Source organism: Sciurus vulgaris (assembly GCF_902686455.1).
Source record: "Sciurus vulgaris genome assembly, chromosome: 5".
In the NCBI taxonomy this organism is placed as follows: Eukaryota; Metazoa; Chordata; class Mammalia; order Rodentia; family Sciuridae; genus Sciurus; species Sciurus vulgaris.
Window position 1 is genome coordinate 128901239 of NC_136465.1, and position 12493 is coordinate 128913731.

The following is a 12493-nucleotide window of genomic DNA, read 5'->3' on the forward strand; positions in this document are numbered from 1 at the left end:
AATATAATATTTCCAGAGAAATATAACAACTGCAAAAGACTAAAAAATAGAATCTCTTTCCTGTGCCATCCCTTAAGCAGTCTTACCAAGCAGGGATGTTTGCACCTGCTGTGTGCCCCTTGCCTGGGTGGTAATCTGTTATTGCAGAACTGCCCAGCTGCCAAAGACAAGCGGCTATGTCTCTTAAGCAAAGAAGAAACTCAGGTCTAGAAGCTTCAAGAGAAGAGGAACTTAAGAGCTAAATGAAGAGCAGAATCACACCTTCCCAGAGGGTTATCAGTAGAAATCCTGTCTGAGCTGCTCAAATCTTCTTTCCAGATTCTCTGAGAAGTAAAATCCAGAAAATCAATATGAATGTCATACCTGTCACATTTAAAGGGTTCATTCTAACATAAACAAGAGTCCTTGCTTGGGTACTTTGTTTGTCATAAACTTGTTTCAAGATCTAGTTCTAGCAACATTATGTTAAAAAAAAAAAAAAAAAAAAAAAGGAATTTGTCATTGATTTCCCAGAAGGACAAGGCCAGTCCAGTCATACTCAGATCAGCTGGTTATATACAGGCCAAGACCTAGGTTTTGGTAACACAGAAATGATCACATTTTTATTACATCTTATATAATATTTTAAATGTGTGTGGTTGTTCTAACAAGCATAATTCTAGAAGGCCTACATAATAAACATCTCGTTTGGATTGAACCTTACTCATAATGTTTATATTGCAATCAGTGGTACAATTTTTTCACCAAGATGAGCAACAGGTAGATAGGGAGTTCCAGCTCACACCTTAATTGTATTTTAACTCAGGTATACAAAATTTGTACTAGGTATTGGACTCTGGAGATACAAAAATAAATGTATAGTTTCTTGGTAGTGAAAGATCATATTAACACATTCTCTTTTGCATTGGGGGCAGATACTGTTTTATGGAATACGGACTGAGAGTAGTCAAGAAACACCCACCACTTTGATGTCTAAACACTTGTTCACTGATATTCAATGCCTTGTAACATCTTTGTATGTACAGCTAAGTCATCAGTGAGGCCCCAAAGTCTGCAAGAGTGAAGTGTGATTTACTCTCTGCATCCCCAGAACCAAAGACAATGAGCAGTCAATGATGGTTCACAAAGATGGTGTTTAACCTCATTTGGGCTACCCCTACCACATCATGCCAGGAAAATAGGCCCTTAGTGAATCCTTTTCATGATACTTTTCAGATTGCTTGCTAATATCAAACAAACAAAAAAAAAGACTAAAACATTTAGAACTTAATCTGATATATTCAGTTCATTGTCCAAATTCACCTTATATTCAAAGCATTACATATAAAGATTTATTCTAAGGAAATTATAGCACTATCTGGACCTTTATGAGAAAGATATCAACCAACCAGTACCTTATGAGATATGTTCTTTTTCTTTTTTACTAATTTGAAAATTAATGCCCTTTAAAGGCTGTACCTGTAACTGCAACCTTTATTTCTAGACATCATTCACTTCTATTATGAATTCTTGGTCCTTACTTGAACATAAATTATTCCAAGTAATTTGGGCAGTTTGAATGGCTTTTATAGCTTAGTTTTATAGAATTAAAATTTTAATTTAATTTATTTTACCTTATCCAGTGTGCACAGTTACTTGCACAGGCCATAGAACATTCTCCTAAGCATGACCTTTGCCTGATCTCCTTTTCTATATACAATTTTCATAATAAAGGGAAATGAAGGCATGTTCTCTTACTGCTAGGGCTTCTCTCACCTGGTAGGAAAGGGGAAAAAAATGTAAACTAAAGGCTTTAATTTTATTGTTTGATCATCTTTTTCAAGTTTACGTGCGTGCACTCAGTCCTTTACAGAACTGGAAATGTGTGTGGCAGAGGGAAAAAGTGGCTTCCCTTTCATTTTCTTTGTACTCTGACAACTGAGCCTCCAATCTCTGCTCATAGGATCTTCACTCTAACAATGTTATGACTTCTTGGGACTGAATTTTATGAGATTGAGGAGTCCCCCAGGAGATGTAAAATCCCAGCTGTTATTCTGGATTTGCTCCAAGGCCTAAAAACATCCTATATATACATATAATTTTTTTTTTGAATCTTGCATTGACTTTATGAAGACACTCACTGCATACTAAGCAGGCACCTGAAAGTTTCAGTAGTGCTACCAAAAGCCAGCACTTACTTTCTATTGCATGCAGTGAATTTGAAAACACTTTTAACACCTGATACACACTCCTAGTGAGTACCTATGAATTCTTGTAAGTGTTGTTAACTCATTTTTACCTGAAAAATTCTCTTTGAACATTTGAAATGGAAAAAGAAGTTTCCTTGGATAGTTTATCTTCTTGGAGAGGAAAAAAAAAATAAAGAGTACAGAAAACAAACAGAATGAATCCAAGTTGTTTTTATTTAAAATCTTCAGTTGAAAGAACTTAACAGAGGAAAGGAGAAACATGGGAGCTGAAGCTTCAACATTAATCATTTAAGTCAGGCACACATGAAAACAAAAAGAATGTTCATCTGAGAAAAATATCAGTGTGTTTTAAAATGATATAGGGCATAGCAGCTGGAGTCAAAGCTGCTTAATCTTTTGTCCACTTGACTGGGCCACCAGAAACCCAGATGTTTGGTCAAACATTATTCTGAATGTGTGTGACAGAGCTGAAGAAATAGAGCTCTGGAGAGCGCTTGCCTACCATGTGCAAGGACCCTGGTTCTGTGAGGATGTATTTGGAAGAAATTAACACTTAAATCAGTGGGCTCAGTAAAGCAGATTGCCCTCCGCATGTGAGTGGGCCTCACCCAATCAGTTAAAGGCCTGCATAGAACAAAAGGTTGACCCTTCTCCAAAGAAGAAAGAATTCCTCCTCCCTGACTGCCAACCACAGAGGTACATGCCTTTCCCTGTATTCAGATATGAACTGAAACTTCACCTTTTTCTGGGTCTCAAACCTGAATCGACACCACTGACTCTCCTGGGCCTCAGGCCTTTGGACTCTGACTGGAACTAGGCCATCAGCTGTCCTGGGTCTCCAGCCTACCTACTCACCCTGCAGAATTTGAGGCCTATCAGTCTCCATAGTCATACAGCCAATTCCTCAAAATAAGTCTCTTCCTGTAGATATATACCGTCTGTTGGTTCTGATACAATGTAGAACCCTAATATAGAGACTTAGAACCACATTTTGATTCTGCCACATACTAACTCTGTGAACCTGGACAAGACTAATTCTGTGTTCCCCTGTGTTTGAAATATCAAACTTTTGTGGCAAAGTTGTGGTGAGGATTAAATGAGCTAATATAGGCAAAGTACTTAGCACAGTACCTGATGTGTAGTTAATTATAACTGGAAAACAAGATAATAACTTTTTTTTTTTTTTAAGTAATACAGAGTAGACTTGGGATTTGTGGGCTTCTGCAAATATAAGAACTCCCTATTAAGTATGCAAAATTTTGTGTGTGTTTATGATCACACACATAGCAAGATAGAGTCCAAAGGGTTCATCAAGATCTTAAAGGAATTCTTAATCTAGAAAGAGTATGAAGATTCTTGATAAACATAAGACTCTATAACATATAATGAACTTTTAGTTTTGCCAAAGAAAGGAAAGGGTTAACACGGAACAGCTTATGCTTCTTAATGAACTTTAGGATTGCCAACACCCAAAACCTACCCTCTCTTTCCCTTCGCATTCAAACTTTTCACAAAGTCATCTGTATTGCTGACACCAAAGTTTTCAACTCTGATTCACACCTAAAGTTACTGCAATTTCTCTGGAAAGGCATTATCATCATTCTTGGTCCCTGGGGCAAAAATGTAAGGAACATTTTGACTCAAACCTAAGTCCCCAATTGGTTACCAAATTCTTTCAGATTTACCTTTGAAATGATTCTGGAGTCTCTCTCCTTTTCTATGACATTGACCTAATTTATGCCCTTATTTTATCTTTCACCTGACTCACTTCTTCAGTCTCTCCTTACCCCAAACTACACAATCATCACCCTGGTTGTTGTTGTTTCTTCTTAACTGAAACACCAGGCTATCTTTCTGCTGTCTTTAAGTCTTTCCCCAATCCTTATATCCATTCCATTTTGTCATCTGCCACAATAGCTCCTCCCCTATGTGTGCCTGCCTTCCCTCCTTCCTTCCTTGAACTGCTCCCCAAGTTCCTTACCTGCCCTCCACCCTGTTACTTCCATTCCCTAAGTGTGTCATGTGCCTCCCCTTTACATCCCTGCTCCTTGGAACTCAAATGAGTACAGTGTCTGCAGCTGAGAAGTTGCCTTCTAACTAAAATGTGCTGAAGCCAGAATTTAAACCCAGGAGTATTGGGCTCAATATGTTGTTCTTTTCACACTACCCACTTTCATATCTACCCAATGAATTTATTCTACCTTTTGTTTGGAACTTGATTTCTCTTATTTCCTCAACCCCTAATACTACTATATCTCCTTGTTTTATAGTATTTCTTAAAGATGTGTAGACCTGATCTTGTCTACTAAACCCTATGTTCTATGGGGAAGTATGCATTAAATGAGCCAAATTCTGAAATCACATGGTCTAGATTTGAACCCTATATTCTCCATCTGAGTGATCTTGGGTTTCTCCCCGCTTTTATTTCTTTATCTGTTCTATGGGGATAATGATGGAACCAATCTCATTTCATTGCTGCATGAGTTAGATACATTATGCATGCAAGAATTTGGACCTACAACTAACACATAGGGAGAATCTGAAAAATTTTACATGCTATTATTATCACTGGGCCAGGAATGTTCCATAGACTGCTTGGCATTGTGAGAGGCATTAATGATTATACCCTGTAAGTAGTGCATACCCAATAGCTGCTTGCTAAAAGGGTATATAATAAAAATAGTGTTTATCTCCTAAATAAATCTGCAGGAAGACTTGGCTCTTATATAAATGTACAAATGATAAAAAATTTGCTTATTTTTAAAAAGTCTGACAATATTTGTAAAAGAAAAATTTTAGGTCAGAATGGAGAGTGAAAACTTTATTATTATGACAATGGAAAACAAGAGCAAAAGTTACTGATTGAAGAGAAGACTAGACATAAATAAGCATTTCATCAGGAAAATTAAATAGGTAGTTCCTACCTTCATGACAAAAAGCTACTAATAATGGATTCAGGTTTAGTCCCTTGAGTATCTAAAAAATTAGAGCATTGGAATGATTAAGGAAACTGACTTCAGAGGAAAATTAAGGTAGCTGGTTACTGTAGATTGTCTGAGCAATGACTAAGAGCTTCTTGGTAGAAATTCATAGGATCAGTTAAGGAGTAAATAACAAACAGGCAAAGGAATTATTTATCACATTGACAAGTGATAAATAAAAATAAAGGTAGAAATAAAAGTGTAGGTTGGTTAAGAGGCAAGATCTACTTTTTTATGTACTGTGAATAAGTAGTGAAAACTACTCTTTAGAACATCCTGTGTACCCATATTCTATCATTTTGGATAGCTATCTAGTGACAGAAAGGAACTGAAAACTTCATATCATTTTACCTTCTTTTGCTATTTTTGGAATTCTCTCCTAAGGAAATGATCCAAGATGTGGCTATGGGTTTATGCCCCAAAGATGTTTATCACTTCTTTATCTATGATGGCAAAAAAAAAAAAAAAAAGGAAAGTTTCTAAATTCTAGTAATAAGAAATTGTTTACATAAATTATATTGACTGTTATAAAGCCTCCAACTATCATGAATTTAAAAGATAGCAATCAATTCCTATGGTATAAAATTCAGCAAAGAAGAGGCTACATATACTATATTTCATAGATTCTATGAAGCATAGTTTTCAATTTACATATCTAAAATCAGAAAGTTTCCTGTAGTTTCACTGCAGGTGTATCTATATGAAGACTTGCAGATGAGAGGCTTCAGGTTGAAGACAAGTTCCAGAGACAATAGCAAGACATTCGTTCAAGAAATACTGCATTACCAATACCTTTGCAGAGGCAGAAGAGATTGTGTGGAAAACAACAACCTTCAAAAAGTCTGAATCATAAAGTGAGTCACAAGTACTGAAGTCTGAAATTAAAAGTTTCAGTAATACCTAGGCAATTAATTTCACTTACTTTTTTATTTGTGCAAGCTCAAGATATTTGATGAACTATATTCTAAAGGACTCCTTTCAACAAGTATAAGATAATAATTCTTAGTAGTTAAGAATTGTGTCATGGTATGAGCACTATTTTAATAGTTTATAAAATAATGGTGGCTATTAATATAGATGAACTCCTAGATTAATGAGAATCATATGAGTATATAGTATCAATCAAATATTTTTAGATGGTAAGAGATATACCAAAACATTTTTTTTCTGGCTATTGAAATAATCTGTGAGAGTTATTCTCCATTTAGTATGGTTGCTTAATGGTGGGCATTTGTTTTGAAAACCGCATCAATATTTGATTTCATCATGTACAGGCATCGTAGAGTACTTTCACAAACCTAGATGTGATAGCCTGCTAAACATTTAATTATATGGTACACACACACACACACACACACACACACACAGGCCTATTGCTTCTAGGGTCCTAGGGCCATGATGAATAAAACAACACAAGGTTAAGTCAAGAATGGGAGAAAATGATGCAATAAAAAGAGTTGGCAAACACATGATGTATGAGGCTGCTGCCATATAACACAGCATACTGTTTGTTTCACAGTAAAAAATGTTTTTATAAGTAAAATAAGTATAAGGAGGCTGAGGCAGGAGGATCACAAATTTGAGTACTGCCTCAGCTGCTTAGCGAGACCCTGTCTCAAAATGAAAAATTGAAAAGGACTGGGCATGTATCTCAGTGAAAGAGCACCCCTGGATTCAACATCCAGCAGCAGCCCCAGACACACACACGAAGGGTAGTACAGTAAGGACACAAGCCAGTAACACAGTTATTCATTATTATTATCAAGTACTAAATTGTATGTGCTATACTTTTCTACCACTGGCAGCACAGGTCTGTTTATACCAGCATCACTATAAATACAGGAGCAATGAATTGTGGTACAATCTTATAATGGCTACAATGTCGTAAGGTGATAGGAGATTTTCAGCTCCATTATTATCTCTTAGGCCAGGCGTGGTAGGCACAGCATGTTGTTGTCTGAAACATTGTTATGCTCATGACAATATCACATTTTAAAGAAAAATTTTAGTTCAGGTTGTTATTAAAAACAACAACGAACCACAACCAATGGTAAGAACAAAAGAAAATTGGAGATTTTTTTCCCAAACTACTATGAAATTAGTTTACTTATCAGCAGTTCTACTATATTTAGGCTAAGAAACTGAAGAACAGAAGTTTGAGTTTCATTCTTGCTTCTGCCACTTCCAAATGATGTGGTTTTCTAGAATTTTCCTATTCTTATGTGTAAGAAACGCACATCTGGAATGAAACAAATAGATTATATCATAATTGTAGGGAGTCTCAGCAAAATATATGAAGAAAACATTTGTGAAGACAGATCTATTTCCCCTTTAACTTATCACTAAGCCACACTCATTTCCACACTAGCTATGGGGCCCAGACCAGACAATCTACTGAAATCCCCAGGAACACCAACCTCAGATCAGTTTCTGTCTGATGTACCAAAAGATTTTTTTTTAATGTCCCTCAGGGATTTGTAAGCTTATTTATTTTTACAACCTGCAAAATTCAGTCTCAGCAATGAACACAAAGTGCCTGACACATATGTATTATGCATGTATGAGCATTTGTTTATATTCTCTTTGACTTTTTAAAATCTGTTCAATGAGCCTTTTTATTCAATACTTATTATATATGATGTTTCATTAAGATCCATGGATAAAGTCTCTCCTAGTTTGTATTTACATTATTTAAGCACTGCAAGTGGTATTTGCTACTACTTAGGAAAATGGAAAATAACTCACAAGATTTATGGTGTGATTTACTTCCTTGCACTTGATGACTGGGTTGCCTCTTGATTTTTATTTATGTCCCAAATGATAATCAGTCCTTCCATTTGCCCACCCACACAGTTGCCTGAGCTTTAGATGTGGCTGGGAGTGAAAGTGGGGGGAGAAATAATTGCATTCAGTTCAGAATGGCAACAGCCAGCCTAGAAACTATGAGGCAGGCCAGCTTCCAAGGAGTATCCACCTGCTCTCTGTAAGTGAAGAAGGGTCAGGATTTGACTCCGAAGGGACCCTAGTACTGCACTTATAGTCAGCACCATGTGAGATTAGAAGAGTCCTGTACTATGCAAATGCCTAAAAATGATTAATGGTAAACGATGGAATTAGTCCAAAAATTTTAAGAAACAGTTGACTAGATGAGCACCAAGAAAGGTACCCATCTATAACCACTTCAGAATTTAACAGGAAACAAGGCCAAATGGCAAATCAGTCTCTTCCGTGTCAGTGTGTGAGAGACGGTGCCCTCTCCTCATGAAGGGAGGCAAACAGATCCAGTCTTGTGTAAAGAGCAAATTACACACAAATTAAAGAAACTTCGACAACTTCCCTGCATTCACTGTCATTAAGTAAATTTTAAATTATAACTCCAGTGAAAACACAAAGCAGAAATAAAATAATAATAATAATAAATAAAAACAAGATGAAAGCAGAATTTACAAAAACCTGAGCAGACCTTTAATGAAATGCCATGAAGGGGTCTTCTCAGAAACCCAATGGATTCACACAATGGATTCACTCTTGCCCCAAAGACAGTAGATGTTATCAAGCAAGCAATATCACTGAACTTTTGCTTCAACAAAGTACAGTCCTTATTCTACTAATGAAACTTCGGTTAGAGTATCCTAACTGCCTGTAATGTAGTTCTATTTTTAACTCAGTTCACAATCCCAATTAACTTTCTAGTGTTTGGGTCTTAGTATATTCAGAGCAGCCTGAAATAAATTTTACTTGGAAGCCACCTGTAGCCTTTTGAAATTTAGACCCTTTCAGCAGTCCTTTCCATCACTGCTTTGTCCCCAGCCCCTAGGTGTGACTTCAAGACACAGGACTTCCCACCTCCTCTCCACCATCTCTAAACTGCATTTGCCCCATATGTAATCTCTGCTTTCTAAGGGACAGATAAGCGAGCTGATTCATGTTAATGCATGTTAAGGTGCTATTGGTCTCCATTGTGCAAATAAGAGGATATTCCTTTCCTGTCCTCTTTTCCCTTCTGGGAATTTTTACTGTGGTCTTTTAACAAATGCCCTACTTCAAAGAGGAGGAATTAGCAGTAAGAATTGTAGGTAAGATGAGATCTGTGGGGAGAAATAGGATAGCTTTTGAAAGTTATTCCTCAAATCACATGAAAGAATGGTGTCCCGTGGGCGGTGGCTGATGAATTTGACCACTATATTATGGATGATTTTGCAACAGTTCTGTTCAAAGCTGCTGTGAGCTCAACATTAGGTTAAATCCTAGAAAAATGTCATGTAAAGCAACTTGCATATTCATGTCTATAATAAGGTTAAAGCATTTGAACTCTCTATTTAATAGGCATATATTTAAACTTGTAATGGTAAAAGAAAGACTTTTGGCATTAAATTACTATTGTGTAGAGCATAAATGTCTGAAAAATTCATTAAAATCGTCCTTTAATTTTGACAGAGTTGAACTACTGGGAAAATTAATTGATTGTTTCTTAACTTGAGCTTCGGAGAAGTCATTAAGGTTTTTATGGTTTATGGAAAATTGAGAATTGAAGTACACTGAAATCAATATGTTATCTGATGTACAGAGAAAATGGCACTTCAGATGAAAGAAAGCATAAACAATTCCTCAGAGCTTTTCTTTCTTTTTCCTGATTTGACAGGCATATTTACATAGAGCTTCTATATTTACTTGTGTTCGAAGTCCTTAGTCAGTCATTTCATTGTGATGCACATTGTGAAGACAGAATAATGAAGTCTGAGAACTGAACCACTCAGAATCTATTCTTTCCTGGGAATTTCAAAAAAAATTTAGAGACATAATACAAAATGCCGGAAATATTCAAATAGAGCTATATATTTCATAACGACATTTAACAAGAAGGTTGAAATTAGGCTAACATGTTAGGGACAAAGTTTTCTATCCTGGGCTTACAGGCATTATGAAGAAAATCATCATGCCTTATGCAAACAATGAGCAATGAGTTGGGCACTGGCTGATGACAGCAGCAATACTTAGAAGTCCATTCTGTTCAGTTAAACAAAGCTAAGAACAGGAGGGAAAGGAAGGACTGGTAACAGAAAAGACCATCATGGAAGGGTACCTGGACCGAATTTGCGTCAAAGCTGCAGCTGCAGTTACCGTAGCTGTCTCTGCTGTTCCACGATGTTTTCCTTGGCCAAAAACTCACTAAATCGTCTCCAAGTTCGAAGCATTCAGCAAACAATGGCAAGACAGAGCCACCAGAAATGTGTACCTGATTTCCATGACAAATATGGTAATGCTATATTAGCTAGTGGAGCCACTTTCTGTATTGCTGTATGGACATATACAACAACACAAATTGGAATAGAATGGAACCTGTCCCCTGTTGGCAGAGTCACCCCAAAGGAATGGAGAGATCAGTAATCATGCCAGCTGAAGTTATACTGAATTTCAAAACCAACTCAAAATTGATGCCACGTAAAAGCACTGTGTACCTACTAAATATGGCATATTGAAGAAATAAAGTACCCTTGAAACAAAAAAAAAAAAAAAAAGAAAAGACCATCATGTAATTTTGTTTTCATATTCTAAATATGTCCTCTTCTGATCATACTGATTAATAATCCTGGGAGAATTTGATCTCACTTAGTTTTTGCAAACACTGAGTAGATTGGGATTTTAAGAATACCCACTTCTGCATGTGTATGCTTCCACTGCCTCTATGCCGGAGAGAAAATTCTGTTTTCCTTTTTGTATAGTCATTGCTGCTTCCAATCTCTTCCAGCCTTGGACTGAGCCTTTCTTTCCTAAGAAAACTTCCTAGCTAAGTTTCAATTCACCATTCTCTCTCTTAAAGAGTTCTACACACTAGTGTGTGGAGTCATGGGATGCTGTGGGAGACCAGGGAAAGTGTGCTAGTGATGAGGTGTTTGTTAGCGTAAGCCTTATCTCAGAAGCACTGAGTAAATAAAATAGCTTTATAGTAAATAAAATAGCTGTGTTAGTCAGCTTTCCATCTCTGTGGCCAAAATACCTGACAAGAACAATATAAAGGAAGAAAACTTTATTTTGAACTCATGATTTCAGAGGTTTAGTTCATGGTCAGTCAACTCCATTCCTCTGGTTCTGAGTTGAAGTAAAACATCATGGCGGAAGGGCGAGTTGGAGGAAAACTGTTCAGCTCATGCCAGTCAGAAGTCTTTCATTGCCGTGCCAGCCAGTGAGAGACTGAGGAACCAGGGATAACATAGAGTTCAAAGACACACCACCGGTGACCTACTTGCTCCAGCCATGCCCCTCCTGCCTGAAGTTACCACCCAGTAGTTCATTCAAATTATTTATTCATGAAATGGATTAATACACTGACAGCACACACAAGCCAATCTTTTTACCTCTGAACACTGCTACATTGCCTAACCTATGAGCTCTTTGAGAGACATTTTTAGATCTAAACCACAAAAGAAACAGATTGCCTTTCTTGGTAATCATTAGACACATAAATACTGGATGTTTATTTAGAAAGAATTTATCCCAAACTAGGTATGTTTGAGATCACCAGGCAGTTGCATAACAAAACAATAAAATGCTTTTAAAGTTTGGATTTTATATTTGTCATGTTCAGTATTTGCTTGTATGTAGTTTCATATCTTATCTGATTAAGGATTGTTTTCCCTATTGGGAAACCAATAATCCTAAAGGAACATATCATGAGCAGATAAACTTTTAAAATCTACTTCTTAAATTGCATATTACTTAAAAAACAAATATATTGTAAATTAAACTTCTTTCTTTGCTTTTACAGCTTTATTATCAAAATTCCTGAATTCATTAAGAAATAAGTGCCCACCCAAGCCAAGGCAGGTTGCCAGTTCATCTTAGGGTTTTTAGCCTGGTATGCAGCCCTTTACCTTGTCTTTATGCCGCCAACTTTGAGTGACTAATCCCGCCTTCTACTCCCACAGTCAATTTACCCTATTATATGTTCCCATGATAGGCAGCTCAGAACATGTTCTAACAACTTGTTCGGAGGAAGGCTTTCAGTTGAAATGGAAGACTAGCAATTTTTACTGCTTCAGTGACTGCTCATAAGAATATAATTTATTAATCTATATCTGCTAAACCAAGAATAAGAACTTTTGTTCGTGATTATACTACAGCTATAGATTTATTGAGCTATCCAAAGGAGGAAGAAAAGAACCTTTTCAAAAGATTTGCTATAGCATATATTCTTTTAAAAAAATTTTAACTAAAGTACAGATTGGGATCAGGAGATTTAAATATTACTGTTCATCTGTTCATTGATCCCAGTTATTTGACATAAGCACCAAACAGTGATCCTTTCTGAGCAATTTTTTTTTG

At 36.5% G+C, this 12493-nt stretch overlaps 1 protein-coding gene across 1 annotated transcript; it reads left to right on the forward strand.

Moving 5' to 3' along the window:
* The first annotated feature begins 10248 nt into the window (after window positions 1-10248).
* On the forward strand, window positions 10249-10683 carry LOC306661551 (cytochrome c oxidase subunit 7B, mitochondrial-like). The gene has a single exon (XM_079140576.1). It carries the CDS (start codon window positions 10316-10318, stop codon window positions 10556-10558), a length of 243 nt encoding a protein of 80 aa, XP_078996702.1. The 5' UTR covers window positions 10249-10315; the 3' UTR covers window positions 10559-10683.
* The last annotated feature ends 1810 nt before the right edge of the window (window positions 10684-12493 follow it).

Excerpts from the sequence above, each read along its gene's own strand:
- LOC306661551 (XM_079140576.1), top strand. The coding sequence starts at position 10,316 with ATGTTTTCCTTGGCCAAAAACTCACTAAATCGTCTCCAAGTTCGAAGC.